General features: G+C 30.9%; 1 protein-coding gene across 1 annotated transcript in view; it reads left to right on the top strand.

Moving 5' to 3' along the window:
• LOC134699329 (oxygen-dependent choline dehydrogenase-like) overlaps nucleotides 1–16,221 on the top strand; it is a 34,603-nt gene that overhangs the window by 9,460 nt on the left and 8,922 nt on the right. Inside the window, exons 8-10 of the mRNA XM_063560941.1 lie at nucleotides 725–873; nucleotides 1,964–2,036; nucleotides 4,294–4,519. Coding sequence (XP_063417011.1) covers nucleotides 725–873; nucleotides 1,964–2,036; nucleotides 4,294–4,519 — 448 coding nt within the window. The remainder of the gene's footprint in view (nucleotides 1–724; nucleotides 874–1,963; nucleotides 2,037–4,293; nucleotides 4,520–16,221) is intronic.

Raw genomic sequence — 16,221 nt, 5'->3', positions numbered from 1 at the left:
ATTTTTAAAGAACATATCAATTAGAAAGCATTCATAAAGAAGACTATTTATACATTGAGAAAATTGAAATATTTCATACAGGGCAACTCAGTTTTCTTCAATACATATATACAGTACTTTAACGTTTTTTAAATTTCGGCAAAAATACATCTTTTTGTTTTAACATTCACTTCATCTGTGTTACAACATTTGAAATAGAGATCATTAGTTTAAGCATGTTGAATAATTATATTTAAAGAGTTTCTGTATAATCATGTAATTTCAAGGTTGCTATTGGCTAAATTACTGAAATCAAATTATTGAAAGAGTTGAATTAATTTTAATTGGGGGCACTGATCATTTTAATATCACCATACAATATGTTTGTTGCGTGTATATTTGCTGCAAAAATAAAGAAATTTAACATTGCTTTTGGTATTGTTTTGCAATATGGATTTATTTACCAGTTTCAAACAATAAACGAGGGACATTTTACTTGTTGTATATGGAATTGTACATCTGGATTACTGCTATATCTAAGTATCAGAAATCAACTATTGTGTTGATTCAAAAATGGTGATATTCCTCATGTGAAATTTTTTTTCCGAGCAAATAAACATACGTGCAAGTACATAAGCACATATAAAACAAGATCTGTAGTAAAAAGAATCCAACTCTGAATTCAATCTTACGTCTTTTTTGAAAATTCAAATAAAACTTTCCACTATCATTTATTGAATGACAGGTATATTTTCTGGAAGCGGTGGGGATGTCAATGTTTTTACACATACATGTAGGAAAATGAACGAAGGTCCAAATATTCAACTTTCAATTATTCCAACTGCTTACGAAAAAGGCGCAGTTGAAGATCCATTTCTAGATTTAAAGAAAGAGGTAAGCTGTATGTGTATTAATACCACTAAACTATAGTATGTCACATCTGGTTTCGTGCTAAAATAAATATTTGTTTGTAGAAAATAACTTCGTAGTCATAAACTTATGTCTTGGTTGTTTCAAAGCACCATTAGTGGTTTCTTTTGTTTGTGTGAAATAGTAAGAAACTATAGGTGACACTGTTACTTCAGCCAAAAAAAACCATAAAAGCAAGAAATGACCCTTTTATTGGATTAAATAGGACATGAATTAGCACACCCAATTGGTTGATGAATTTGTTGTTGTAACTCTACAATGTTGGCGTCTATATGATTGACATTGTTTTAATTTTCATGTCTTTTTGTTTTATTCACACATCATTTTCAATATAATGAAATGTTTTGCGACTGTCATACAAGTGAGAGGTTTGTCTAGCTATGAAATCAGGTTTCACTCTCATTTTTAACCTTGTACAAAATCAGGCCTTTGACAGTTGTTATCTAATCGTTGGATTGTTTTTAAGCTATTGATTTTGCCATTCGATTAGGAAGATTCCGTTTTGTATTTACCACGGAGTTTTGTATTTTTGTTATTTTACTTATTATTTGACATTTTTTACAATGAATATACTTCTGATTTTTAAAAGTAAATATGTGGAATTTTATTTTTGAATTACATAATCCAAGTATGGCATTAGTGAAAGAATGTCTAAATTATAAGTCCTAATAATTTTGTTTTTAAATTGTTAGTATCAATGAACATTAAATTAAAAATAAATAAATATTTTTGTTTGTTTTAATTTTTAAAGAAGTTTGATCACGTTTTTTCAAGAGAATACTTGTCAAATTACATCATATATATACATATATATAACACAGAACATTAAAATCATATCACAATATTTATCGCCTTTAGAATCGCCGGGCTCACGTAAAAAACACCCATTTTGTTTCATGATTAAAAAAAGAACACGACTTAGTACACACAATTTGTTGGTTGGTTTGTTGTTGTAACTCTTAAATGTTATAAAACGTTTTTAATCAAACACAATAGGACAAAATTAGAACACATCAGTTTTGAAACTTTACCTGTATTGTTATTTACATTACAGGTAGTTAAGGAACCTCTGAAACGTGTTAACTCAAACAGTTTTCAAGTTATTTTATACATCCTGAAACCAAAGAGTAAAGGATATATGAAACTAGTAACTACAAATCCAATGGATTATCCTTTATTGGATCCTAATTAGTTATCACACAAAGATGACGTGACAACATTTATAAAAGGTAATGCTGTGAAATGTTTAGAAACACGAATAATTGTTTTGGTCTCTTTGTTTAAGAAATGACTGTAATAATTTTTTGTCTATGAAGAAATAACATAAAACATATGGTTCACACTAAATAACGCGCGTAGCGGGTTATGAAACAGTGTGCACCAAATTTTTTATGTTACATATTTTATATTTTGAATAGACAGAAAATGTTACAGATATTTTTTATAATTTAATTTCAAATTTCATTTTAAACCGTAGAAAACCATGAAAAAACGTTGATGACGTCACAGTCACATGACTCAATTATGTCTATGGGCTGATAACAAAATAAAGTCAACAATCAGAAGACATATTACATCCAAAATTAAATTAAAGCAGAATAAAAAACTTTTTTTCTAATTTCAGGTCCAACATAAGCTTATTAGAATTAGTTTTAAATGTCTTTAATGCCACTGTGACTCAATGAATCGAATAAGGAAATGTCTGTTTAAGAAATGAGCTATTATTGATAGATTATGATCATAGATAATGTTGGGCACTTAACGTGTTGATTTGATTGGTTGTAGAAGATAATGAATTATTAATCAAGTATGATCATTAACTCCGTTTTTGTAGCAGCAAACATATTTTGACCATGGTGTTCATCGTGTTCATATCAGATACCTCTCTATTAGTTGTATGTTCATGTAAGTGGTCATCCTGATTATATGAAATTAAGAAAGGAAATGATGAATGTGTCAAGGTACCATAAGGTAGACAACAGCATTGCAAAGGCATCTAGTAACTACTAGTAAGTCTTTTTGTTCAAAATGGGTTTCTGAGTTTTGAACATAAATACCCATATGGAATTTTATCAACACAGGGAATGATAGATTAAAAAGTCCTCATGCTATACTTTCATCAGCCGTAATTTTAACAGTTCAGATTCGATACGAATGAAATTCGTGTACTGTGAACCTCTATACACGTCACTTTAAATAACATTCTGTAGACGGCATGCGATTATGCAGAAAACATGTCACTGATAGAGCCAATAACAATCAAAATTAAGGAGTTAACAAAGACTCAAAAACCAAAAGACATTTACATCATCAGTTATAATAATGAATTAGAAACAACACGAACTCCAATAAAACTGGGAGTGAAATCAAGTGCTTCGAAAAGGTAACCATTTCCTGCAGCGTATACGGCAGTCGTCGTGTTATTTCTATGTTCAGTTTGGTAATGATGGAAGGTTATTATGACTGAGGAAGAATATCAGATATGACTTTTGACACACTTTTGTCATAAGGCCATTCAGCTCATGGTAGCGACCTTAAATTTTCTTTAGTGATGACCTTAATTTGATTGTTTCATAGTCCTGTATTAGCAACTTTTGAGAAAGAAGTATTCCTCGTTCAACTTAATCAACGTACTTTGAGCTAGCTATAGAGTAACAGATCAATTGAGACACATATACACCATATGATGGTGCCGCTGGGATGTTGCTACGAAGAAATGGAAAGTTGAAAATTAAAATCATTTCGTTTTTCATAAATTGTTGTATCAGTAGTCATTGCGAAAATTTTTTTAAGTATGAAGCATATTTATCTGTGTCGGTAGTATCTTTAATTTCAAGTCTACTTGGATATATTAAATGTAAGTGATCACTGAATCTTTTATTATTAAGAGACAGTACATCATCAATACGCCGAAAGGTGAAATTAAAAGACTGGGGTCATTCCCTTTCTCCTTTCTGTACAAGCCTATGGATAAATTATGCTTCATAGGAATACAAAAACAAGTCTGCAAGTAGAGGAGCGTAATTGGTACCCATTGGGAATCCAATAGTCTTTTGAAAGACCAAACCTCCAAATTTCAATAAATATGTTGTCAATTAAAATGTCCAGCATGGCAGTGATGTCCTCTTCGGTGTATTTTTTGCTTGACTCTGTATGTTTTTTTCACAAAATTAGCTATTTAAAACGTCTAGTGCCCTCTTTGTTGAAGAAACATAAGCTGACGAGTTATTGCAGTCGAGCTTTAAGTTTAGTATGTGGCATATTGGTATAGAGATGAGAAGAGAAAAACTGTAATCATGATGTTTTTCATTAGATATTAGTCAAGTTTGTCAATTTCAAGAAAGAGATCCATAATAGTGTTAAAAATGTACATTTATATTTTAGGTATCCGTTTTACTCGTCGTCTAGAGAAAACTAATGCTTGGAAAAGTATCAATGCAACTAACATAAGACACGATACACCAAATCACTGCAGTGAAATAGAGTATGACTCTGAGGATTATTGGGAGTGTATGCTTCGCCATTTTGCAAGAAGGGGAGATCATCAAATGGGAACATGTAGAATGGGATCAGTAAATGATCCCTCGTCGGTCGTTGATCCTAGATTGAGGTGAGTACATTATTTAGAGCAAATACAAGAGTAATTCAAAAATAGATAGATACTGGTTATCAAAAGAATTCAAATAGAGTCACTCCTAAGGAATCACACCATTTTCAAGGAAGAGTTATGCATGATAGCAAACACACTACTTAAATAACCAAAAGACTTCCACCTTGTGAAAATACAAACAGGTGTCTGACAATTACATCAAGCCCTTTAGTGTCCCAACTTTGAATGATTGTGCATGCGAATGTGTTAACCATTACTCAATTAAGCTATACCGTTAATTATAGATGTTCTAATTAAATAAAACATTAAAAAACGTTGAAAACAATACTGACCTCGGGAGTCATGTATACATGCAACCAGTTAAAGGAGGTTTGTTAAATATCAGCCCTCAAATGTAAAAATGTAATATGGTTTATAACAAAATACAATGAAACATCAGTAGACTGAAAAAATCAATTTACAGTTATGGCATAAATATAACTATAATTAATAGGAAGTATCAAAACACATATAACATAAAGATATACTAGTACTGTAGATTCATTTATTTTCGTGGGTACCAATTTTCGTGGTTTGAGGAAAACTTACATATTCGTGGATATTTTATTTCGTGGTTTTTGCAAAGTCTAAACTAATTCCTTTGGAAAATTTGTATTTCGTTGAACATTTGAATTCGTGGTTCTCCTGTACCCACGAAATCCACGAAAATTGGTATCCAACAAATATTAATGAATTCACAGTATATGATTGCCAATGAGACTCCTATCCCCCAAAGTACAAGTGAAGCGGATTTAAACAACTATAGGTAACTGTACGACCTGTAGAAGTGGGCACACCAATACCATGATGATAACTATAAAAATGTGTAACAAACTACCAACGTGAGGTTTTACCTCATAACAATCAATGAAAAGAATGCTTCCAACTTTATAAATAAAGCTATACGCATTATTCTTGCTGGTAAGCTGTCATGAAGTCGTCCATGTTTATACTTGTTGCCTTATTTGATGAAAGAATGCTTTCAATCATATAAATATATCTATAAGCATTATTCCTGCTGATAGATTATCACGAAGTCTTCTTTTTTCATACTTGTGGTCTTATTAAATATAAGATGTTATTCACCAACGTAAAAAAACAATGCATTAAGACAATTCTGCAATTCCAAGAATATCCTTTCGGAACAGAATTAAAACACTGTAATTTAACATTTCTTCAACTTATTTTTAAGTCAAAAAGGTGATAAACCAAATAATAAACCAAGAAGCAGTGATTTAAATAATAATTTATAACACCGTAATCAAGATCTACGAGACAAGATCTAACCTTCTTAGACGTATATGTATTTCTGTACACACATGTTGTGAAAACCTCTTTTAATATAATTCTAGCAGGCGGAATACGAACAAACTGCATATACTTTTTGCGATGACATTTAAAAAACACGCTTTGCATTCAATTCATTTAAAGGCACTCCACTAAAAATCTCTATATTGTGATAAAATTCAGTAAGAGTAATGCAAGATAAATCCAGATTACACTTTTTGTCCTAATGCACATTATGCACCCATTAATGTCAATCAATTGAAAATTAACACTTTATGCGAAAGCTGATGGAATATCACCAGAAAGAAAGGACAAAATAAAACATCAATAATACCGAACTACGTGCAAATTTCGAAACGAAAAGTCCATACATTTCAGAAAGGCAAAATATCCTGTTTGTTATACATTTATGAATGAATTACTAAGTAAAATAGTGTTAAATAAAGGCAACAGTAGTATACCGCTGTTCAAAACTCATAAATCCATGAAAATGAAATAAAATCGGGGTAACAAACTTAAACCGAGGGAAACGCATTAAATATAAGAAGAGAACAACGACACAACACTGAAATGTATCACACACAGAAACGGACCAGGCATCAGACAAAAATCCCAAGAGAATAACAAATATAACATCAATACCAAATACATGAATTTGGGATAGACAGGTACCGTGACACGTCTTATCGCAATGTGAATTTACACTAAAAAATAACATAAAACAAATGACGCAACGTTAAAATGTAACACACAGAGAAACGAACAATAATATAACATTGGCCATCTTCCTGACTTGGAACAGGACATTTTTAAAGGAACAAATGGTGGGTTGAACCTGGTTTTGTGGCATGACAAACCTCGCACTTTAATGGCAATGTTAAATATAACATTGAAATGACAACATGAAATTACAGGACTACAATACAAATAAATAGGAGAACATATTAGACAAAGAAACACATGATTTATAGATTACAAAAAGCATCAGGTTTAAAATTCAATACGCAAAAAACGCGCCTCGTCCACACAAGACTCACCAGTGACGCCCAGATATAAAAGATCGAAAGTGAAAATACACAACCGAAAACCAAAACCTGATAGAAATTTGAAGTAGCTATTTGTAGGGTTTTTAAGTTGCATTCAAGTAAAAAAACAGGTCAACTATCATAAAAGGACCTTGTATACGATAGGTGATAATATTACAAATAAAAAGCTGTACATCGATCTATTTTAGGGTCAAAGGAATATCTAGCCTTCGAGTAGTTGATGCATCAGTTATGAGAACTTTAACCTCAGGGAATATTAATGCACCTGTAATGATGATCGCTGAAAAGGCGTCGGATATGATTAAGCAAGATAACAACAGAGTACACTATCAGTACAAATAGTTTTGTTAGAAATACAATGTAAACTAAATTTGGAATTATAGTCTTAGCAATTATGTAAAATTATTCCAAAATAAGGAAGCTAGAGATGTTCTTATCATGACATAAATTCTATTAGTTACTATAGTACGAATGTTTCTGCTTTAAATAAATTCTTTTATGTGCTTATTTATTCACCAATAGTATCTTTGTTAGTTTTGTAGTATTAGAAGAGATATTTGATTGACGTGCATCGAGTTTGTAGTATTAAAAGTAATTGCACTACAATTTGATTTCTAAATGCATGTTTACTTCATATCTCCCCATTCATTAACATGGTCTTCCTTACAAAAGTGAGTTTTAGCCTAACGAGCTAAATAAATAAAATGAAGACTTGGTGGTCGAAAAGTCTACCAGTCAAACGACTATATAACTATCCTGTCAACACTGACGTTGTGATTTCGAATCTCACGGGTGACAATTGCGCTTCAATCTTATTTTAATTCATTACAATTGTCTGTTTTCTTACCGATTGTAGTTGATTCTCTCCGAAACTCACCATTAAAAAACTAACCATCACAAAATAAATGTAGTACATAGATGCAGAGAGTGGCGTTTAAGACCGACAATTTTGCCAAGAAATAATGAGAAGGAAAATTATCTGTACACATATATAAAAAATAGATTTGTTAAAAAGACACTATGAACTAAATTGTGAACAATTCGTCGTAGTTATTTCCCCCCTCCAATTTTCGTGCTGTAAAAGATTCACTTGAGTCAAACTACTTGCCTCATACGTACTTATCGTTAGTGCGTTGATATTGAAATAAAATTTGATACTTAAAATAGTTTGAACTTTAAAAAAAATAGTCTTTCAAAAATTCGAGTATGCTGGTCGTAACTAAAACAACAATAATTTTGAGGAGGGTCGTAACTCTTATTAAATATGTCCGAAAAAATCAAAAGTTTTTGTTTGTACACATGACACAGCATAGAAAACTATGAATACACAACACGAACCCCACCAAAACCTAGGGGTGATATCAGGTGCTCCGGAAGGGTAAGAAAACATGGATACGGGTATTGTTACTTTTATCTAGAAAATACATAGAATATAATGAAGAACATTATGAACTTCATTTTAAACTTCAGAGAGGATTTACCCATTTAATCCTAAAGAAACATGAATTGTCCAACTTTGAACCATTACATTCTAACAAAAATTCATTCTAACAAAAATTATGATTTTGATCAATGAGAGTCAAACTTCCAGTGATGATACACTGGATGAAATAGAGAAGCAATTTGATCGCTTCCTTATTCGCCGTTTTAGAATCTGATGCATTCTGGGTAATATTTTCAAAAATGTACACCGAAACGTCGTGATTGGTTGAAAACGTCCAAAACAATAGAAATTAAACCAATGACGTAACGTTATTTTCACTTTGGGGTACGAACAATGAAATCAACCATGATGCTTTAGATTCTGAAACGGCCAATTCTGAAACGAGAAAGAGATCACTTTGACTTGCTTTTAATTTTAAAAGAATTAAATTCTTTAATTCAAATAAAAATTGAGAATGGAAATGGGGAATGTGTCAAAGAGACAACAACCCGACCAAATAAAAAACAACAGCAGAACGTCACCAACAGGTCTTCAATGTAGGGAGAAATTCCCGCACCCGGAGGCGTACATTTGTACCACATTTAGTATGGAACAGTTTTTTTGAGAGACATGTTTATGGCCCAATAAACACGATTGATTTTTAGGTTTATTAATGTCATCACGTCTTATTTCAAGTTTGCAACATTTATGATATTAACTTTGCAATATTCTTCAACTGAGACAATTTATAAACATAGCTAATATCCAAAAGCAATTATCTTCATACATATTTGATAAATATTGTCATTTATAAAAGACAAAAAACCATTAAATTTGCTATGTCTCATAAATCAATATAGAACAACAGTTAATTCTTTTCAAGAACTTTTTTTCGCACTAATTGTTTTCTTTAGAAAACTAAATTATCATTAAATTAATAAATGCTATTCAACTTCGTACTTTATTTTGCCTTCGAATAAGAGCACTTTCATAGTATCAAACTTAATGTAAACAGTAAAGGTTTTACAAACAGCGTTTGTACCTATAATATATACATCCAGACCATCATGTATTATTTGTGAAGTTGATACATAGAGATTCTTACATTGATACGAATGAATTATCGGATTTATCCAATCGAGATAGTTAAATTATCAATTTTAAAGTCCGAGCCTCGGCGAGGATTTTAAAATTTATAATTTAACTATCGAGATTGGATAAATCCGATAATCCACGAGTAACTATGAAATAATCTGTTTCTCTAATGATTAAAAAAACACATTTTCTTCTTTTTTGTTAACCGAAAATCCCCTTCGAGTGCCTTTCACATTGCACGAAGTTGTCAATTTCATTAACACCTGTTATAGCATATTTTGATTCATCCAGTTAGCTAAAAAGGTCATCCAATGATCTTTTGATATCCCCGACAACCGCACGTTGATTTTTTTTTTATACAATGGGTTCGGAAAGGGATAAATTTCCATAGAATTAGAGAAAAGTATTTATCAACAAGGTTTCGGTATGTTCCGATGAACTTCTTTCAGAAAATGACGAGACGTTTGTTGTTAAACGGTTTACATATTAGAAATATAAAGACGACAATTACTTTTAAGTTGTCATCATCAATTCAAATGATGAACATAGAGAGCAATGCAACTGTTTACCAAAACTACATGTAAAAAATGAATCGGCATAAGTTAAGCTTTTACTACAAGATGAAAACAACTTTGAAACCAAATTTATGTGGTCATGGTTTTGCATTTTGATTTGTGGTATACGTGCTTCCCCATATATGCATTAATTGCTTTCAGACAACCAGAGTATTTTTAGTTGCATGTTGCACCTGTCAATCATTAAATGAACATCAGGGTTGCTCCTGATACTGATTCGACGATGCGACCGCCACATAACTGCCAAATTAAATCAAAATTTTCAAACGAAAACAAATCGATAAATTTTTTGTGTCAGTACATAAACATTGACCGGACAATGACCAACCACTGGACAACAAATAGGCGAATGCGTTCAAATATGGTAAATTGTTAAACACAATTTTGGATCAAAATTAAATTATTAATCAAACTGCACCTAAATGACGATTATAATGAACAGACCTAGCATTCTAAATCAGGAATTCTATTTCCATTCCTCAGTTTTTAGTTTTCTATATAGTGTTGGTGTTGTTTTCGTTTATCGTTTAAAGCTCTCCTTGACAAAATTTCTTATCATATGACGCGTACGTCTGTTGTCCGTCGTCGTCTATCGTAAGTCGTCGCCAATCGTCCGTTGTCATCTGTCGTCCTTATCCATTAAGCCCTGGTCACAACGAACCCACGAAACATCTATTTGGTCAAATCGTGGGTCACCTGTGATCATCGTACGACAGTTGCACGACAGTTGCACGATATTTTCAGCATCGTGGCGCTGTCGTGTGTCGTTGGACGAAAATTGAACATGCACCTTTTTTGCTCTATTTACTCTGATTTGAAAGTGCCTGTTTACAGAGATTGTCATGAACAAAGCAAGACCGTTAAGAGTTCCTTGTGTTCTTCGCATGCCTTCGTTTTTCTAGAAGGATGAGATATTTCATATGAAAAAAAAACAACTTACCATTTGTATATTTTCGTATCCTTTTCATACGAAGGCTTCAAATTAAAAAAAGATCGTTTTGTATATTTTATAGTATTGCATAGCCTTTATATATAACGCAACCCTAAAAGACGGAATCTCGAATGTCGAATCAAATTTGTTTTCAGAGATAAAAGAAAAGACTTAAACAATCTTTATAGCTTGTTGTTCGGTGTGAGCCAAGGCTCCGTGTTGAAGGCCGTACTTTAACCTATAATGGTTTACTTTTTAAATTGTTATTTGGATGGAGAGTTGTCTCATTGGCACTCACACCACATCTTCCTATATCTATTAAATAAAGGTAGTCGGATATATTAACTATTGTAAGTGTGGTAGTCTAAGAAGATGATGATGGACGATGTTCAGTTAACGGGACGATTAATTGATGTAAGTCATAACAATAAACAAGTTAAAAGGGTATTTTTTTTATCTCAGTACAACAAGCATCAGAATGCAAGAAGATATGTTCCAATGCGGTGACAGTGACGTACTATATTCACGCGTCTGTCATTCTATAGTTATATTTTATAAAGAATTAACTTCTATTACTTCAAAGGTAGTCAGATTTTATTTACTTATTGAATATAATCAGGTCATTGCATTCCATTGACCTTTATAAACATATGGTCATTTATCAAAGAACAAAGACTGTTAAGGGGGCTCGCGGGTCTAAATCTTTTTTTCCTAATATAGGATTTCTCTATATTTTTTTCATATTTGAACTTTATCATCAACTGAATAGAAAAATTATAGAAAAATATATGCCACCGTTCATTTAAGCTCAGGATCTACCTCTGAAAGAAGCATACATTTTTGTTAGTGTTCTTTTATTCTGTTGATCTAATAGGAGAAATAAAGGTAATATCGAAATAAAAAAAAGAACAGAAATTGCTGAAGGTTTACAAGTATTTAGTTTATGTAAAGCTCATTTGAAAACAATAATTAAAAAATATAGGTCACCGATGAGTTAAAAAAGATATTCCATATTTCAAATATAATGCCCCAAAACGGCATTTTTGCACCAAAAAGAGGTAATTTGGAGCTTTTGCAATGAAAAACATTTTAAAAGTCACCTGATTTTTTTGGTTGAGTTTTGTACCATTTCATACAGTGATAACTAATAGAAGTAATAGTGTAATAAATAAAACTGGTGATGAAAAAACTAATATTTATTGTTTGGACGAAATTTTGTACCCGCGAGCCTCCTTAATGTAACTTCAACTTTGACATATATTTTCTTGACATGTTTTACATTACTTTATAATTGTGAAATAGTGCACGTAAAACTTATCCAACAATAAGTTCATCAAACCTATGCCGTATTTAAACTATTGATTTTTCTATACTTTACGCAAGTATTCCCCATTCCGTTATTCTTATGAGGATGATTTCATACAGGAACTTTGTAAGAAAAAAGAAAAGAAGTCGCCAGTATCCTTTAACTTACTTTCCGCTTTTTTTACTAAATAAAATATGGTGACTATGTTGAATGCGTCTATCCCATCAAAAGAGATAAAGGACATACCATGCATTTTGAAATATCCTTCAACTTTTACAATATCTAAATATTCAAACCTTAATAGAATTGCATGTCAAAACGATTGAAATAATCATAAAGCAATGCAAGCCAATATTCATTTTCCACTTTGTTAATTACTAAGTGTACCAATAAAATTGTTTAAACGAACATTTAATTTGACGTGCTTAACCTTAAGCTGTTGCAAACAAACTTTAAAAGAAAGTGCAAAGGAAACACTTAACATAATTTTATTTGAACTAAAAAATGATATAGCGGGTATCCTTGAAATTTTTTCTTTTAACCCTGACCAACTGCAACTTGAAAATTAAAAGATTTACCTAAATATGATCATTTCAACCTACAGATGATGCGGTAATTTGACTTTGACTTTGGTTAGAAATAAATTGGTTTTTCAATAAAGGTAGCAGACTTGGGGTCAATTACATTGGAATGTAATTAATTAAATTACACATTACATTGCAAAAATGATCAATTATATCAATTACACATTACACTGTTTTTCAAATGTAATTATTTAAATTACAATTACTTTACTAAAGTAAACATTTCATCATGATATTTTTTGACAATTGTATAAATGCATATATAATGCATGTGTAAAATAATCATAAAAGCAAAGTTTAACCGTTACATTTAATAATCAGTAGTTATTGTAATGTTTTGTCATTTAGTCTGAATCTTTCTGGTCTGAACACTTTGACAGCAATTCTAAATAGTCTTTAGACAGGGGCTTATGTGGCAGATATTGCTTGATCAGAACATGGAAGTTCCATGATCAGAAGATCATCATATTGAAAGGAGAGGGAATTGGTTCCTATTAACTTGCCAATACATAAAGGGGTATTTTGAAATCTCAAAAATGAAGTCATTCGAATTAAACATAATATAAATAAAGATATTTTAAATAAATCAAAAACCTTTTTGTTTACTTTGAAACTACCAAAAAGTGTGCTTGCCACAATATTGAAAATAATTAGTACCAACAATGTATATAATGTTTAAATATTAGCAAAAAGTAAAATCACAAAAATACTGAACTCAGAGGAAAATCAATTGGGAAAGTCCATAATACATGGCAAAATCAAATTATAAAAACGCATAAAAAACGAATGGACAAGAACTGTCATATTCCTGACTTGGTACAGGCATTTTCAAATGTAGAAAATGGTGGATTAAACCTGGTTCTATAGCGCTAACCCTCTCACTTTAATAACAGTCTCATATGTATAGCTAATTAGATAAAATACATATAACAGTGGCATTGCCCCTGGACATTTTAATCTGATTAATTGCTGTTAGTTTTTACAGCTGTTAATTTTCATTTCTATAATCCTTTTGTGTATACTAATTTGACAAAATGATTTTGCACAGTGATTTCAAATTCTAAATGAAGTGTTTAAAAAAGATTTTTCACAGTAAAACATTTTTGTGGTTTTGTTAAACAAGGTGATTAATTACTTATCAATCTGTTTAGTTAAAAGATCTTTCTTCAAAACTGAACAACACTTATATAGGATCCTCACATTTTAAAAAATTATAATTGAAAAATAATCATTAAAATAAAATCTGTCGGTCAAATTACAGACTTCATATTTTAAAAAGGGATGTCAATATTTGATAAACAAGTATAATTTTACAATTTATATTATTAAACACAAATCCTTATCTTAAACACCATAAAAGTACATGTAATTGAAATGTAATTCAAAAGTAATTGGGCATGACACCCTTTTTTCAATGTAATTAATTGAATTACCATTACATGTAATTAAAAAAATGCTCAATTACACATTACATTCATTTACATAGCAAATTGTAATGCATTACACTTAATTACCATTATATTTTCAATTACCTTATCCCTGACAGGTAGTCTGGTATATCAACTATTACAAGTGTTGTAATCGAAGATGCTGGTTAATGTTCAATTAACGGTAGGATTGAATGATATAAGTCATTAAAATAAACTCTGCGAGTTAACACGAGTAGTTTTTATCTCAGTTGGAACAGGAGGAAAGAAGATATGTCACCATGCAGTGAGAGTGATCTACTACATTCACGCCTCCGTCATTATATATCTAAATTTTAAAACCTATACTAAAACTACTATTGCTTCGAACGTAGTCAGATTTGACACAACCTGTTTTAATCGACTCAAAATAATAATTAATTTGGTTCTCCACAATTGTAACTAGATGGCAATTTAGTGAACTTAATTCAAATAACTATATCTTTGGAATCCTATGCAAGTTACAGTTGATCATCAGCTAGAATACAAAATCGGAAGACCACAAATAAATTGTTTAGCTGTAAAATTTATATTATGTAGTTATTTTCTTTCTAAATATGGAATTAATGATACTATTTTCTAAATGAATTGGATTTAATCAGGTTATTTCATTCCATTGACATTTATGAGCATATGTTCATTTATCAAAGAAAAAAGACTGTTTATGTAACTTCAACTTTGACATGTATTTTCTTAATATGTTTTACATTACTTTATAATTGTGAAATAGGGTACGTTAAACTTATCCAAGAATAAGTTCAACCTATAAATGATACATAAATGGCAGTGACGATTTGTGTTCTATTAGATGTCGAATATTATTTCAGAAGAAAGGTAAAGAGTCAAAATTCTATCCTCATATCAATTCTATAAAGTAGTGTGAGTAACATTTAAATCATTAATTCATTTAGGAATATTCTTCGATATATTACAGGGTTATTGCATGAATATTGGGGAATATTGTTCCGAGTAGAATTTTATATTGCACGAGTGCAATATATGTTCTACGAGGGACAATATTTCACAATATTCATGCAATAACCCTTTTATTGTATAGCAATATAATATTTGAAAGTAAAAAATGGTTTAAACTAAGATTTTGACGTTGATGACGTCATGAATTTTGAAGATTTATTGGACTAGTGCAATATTGGAATTTATTGCACGCTAACTTTTGGTTACTTTCTGTGGGAAATATTATATTGCTATACAATAAAGTTGTTTATTGTACCTTTGGTATTGTCTGTCTTTTTTTACTTAAGTTTTTAGGCATTCTATTATTTTAATCAAGACCGCATAAAAATATTTACTTTTAATCAAGAACAAAAGCACTAACGGTAAGTATAGTAAGTAAAACGAAGGAGAAAAAAAGAACACCGAGGAAATTTAAAAAACATTTTGTGCTTCTTTGCTACATATTTGTATGTTTTTGTAGTGATTGAGATTATACAATGTTGACTGCTGTAATAATGCCATTTTTACCTTTTATGTCTGTTTGTTTTGTTAACGCATCGTTGTTAATATAATGGCATTTGATGCAACTGTCATACAATTAAGAGGTTTAGTTAGTTATAAAACCAGGTTCAAACCACCATTTTCTACATAAGAAAATGCCTATACTAAGTCAGAAATATGACAGCTGTTTTCCATTCGTTTGATGTATTTAAGCTTTTGATTTTGCGATTTGATTAGGGACTTTCCGTTTTGAATTTTCTCGGAGTTCACTATTTTTGAGATTTTACTTTTTTCTTACCAAAAGGCCAAAGCAAAAGTCAGATACATCAAACAAATGAATAACCACTGTCATATCTTTAACTTGGCACTAGCGTTTTGTTATGTAGAAATTATGGATTTAACCGTCGCAAAACATTCTATTATACTTACAACGATGTTTGAACAAAACACACAGACGTAATCAGAAAAAGATAAAAAAAAGAAATGGATGCAGCA

This window comes from Mytilus trossulus, unplaced genomic scaffold (assembly GCF_036588685.1).
Source record: "Mytilus trossulus isolate FHL-02 unplaced genomic scaffold, PNRI_Mtr1.1.1.hap1 h1tg000050l__unscaffolded, whole genome shotgun sequence".
Classification (NCBI taxonomy): domain Eukaryota; kingdom Metazoa; phylum Mollusca; class Bivalvia; order Mytilida; family Mytilidae; genus Mytilus; species Mytilus trossulus.
Note: the sequence above shows the minus strand (reverse complement) of the source record. Positions and strands in the feature narration are given on the sequence as shown.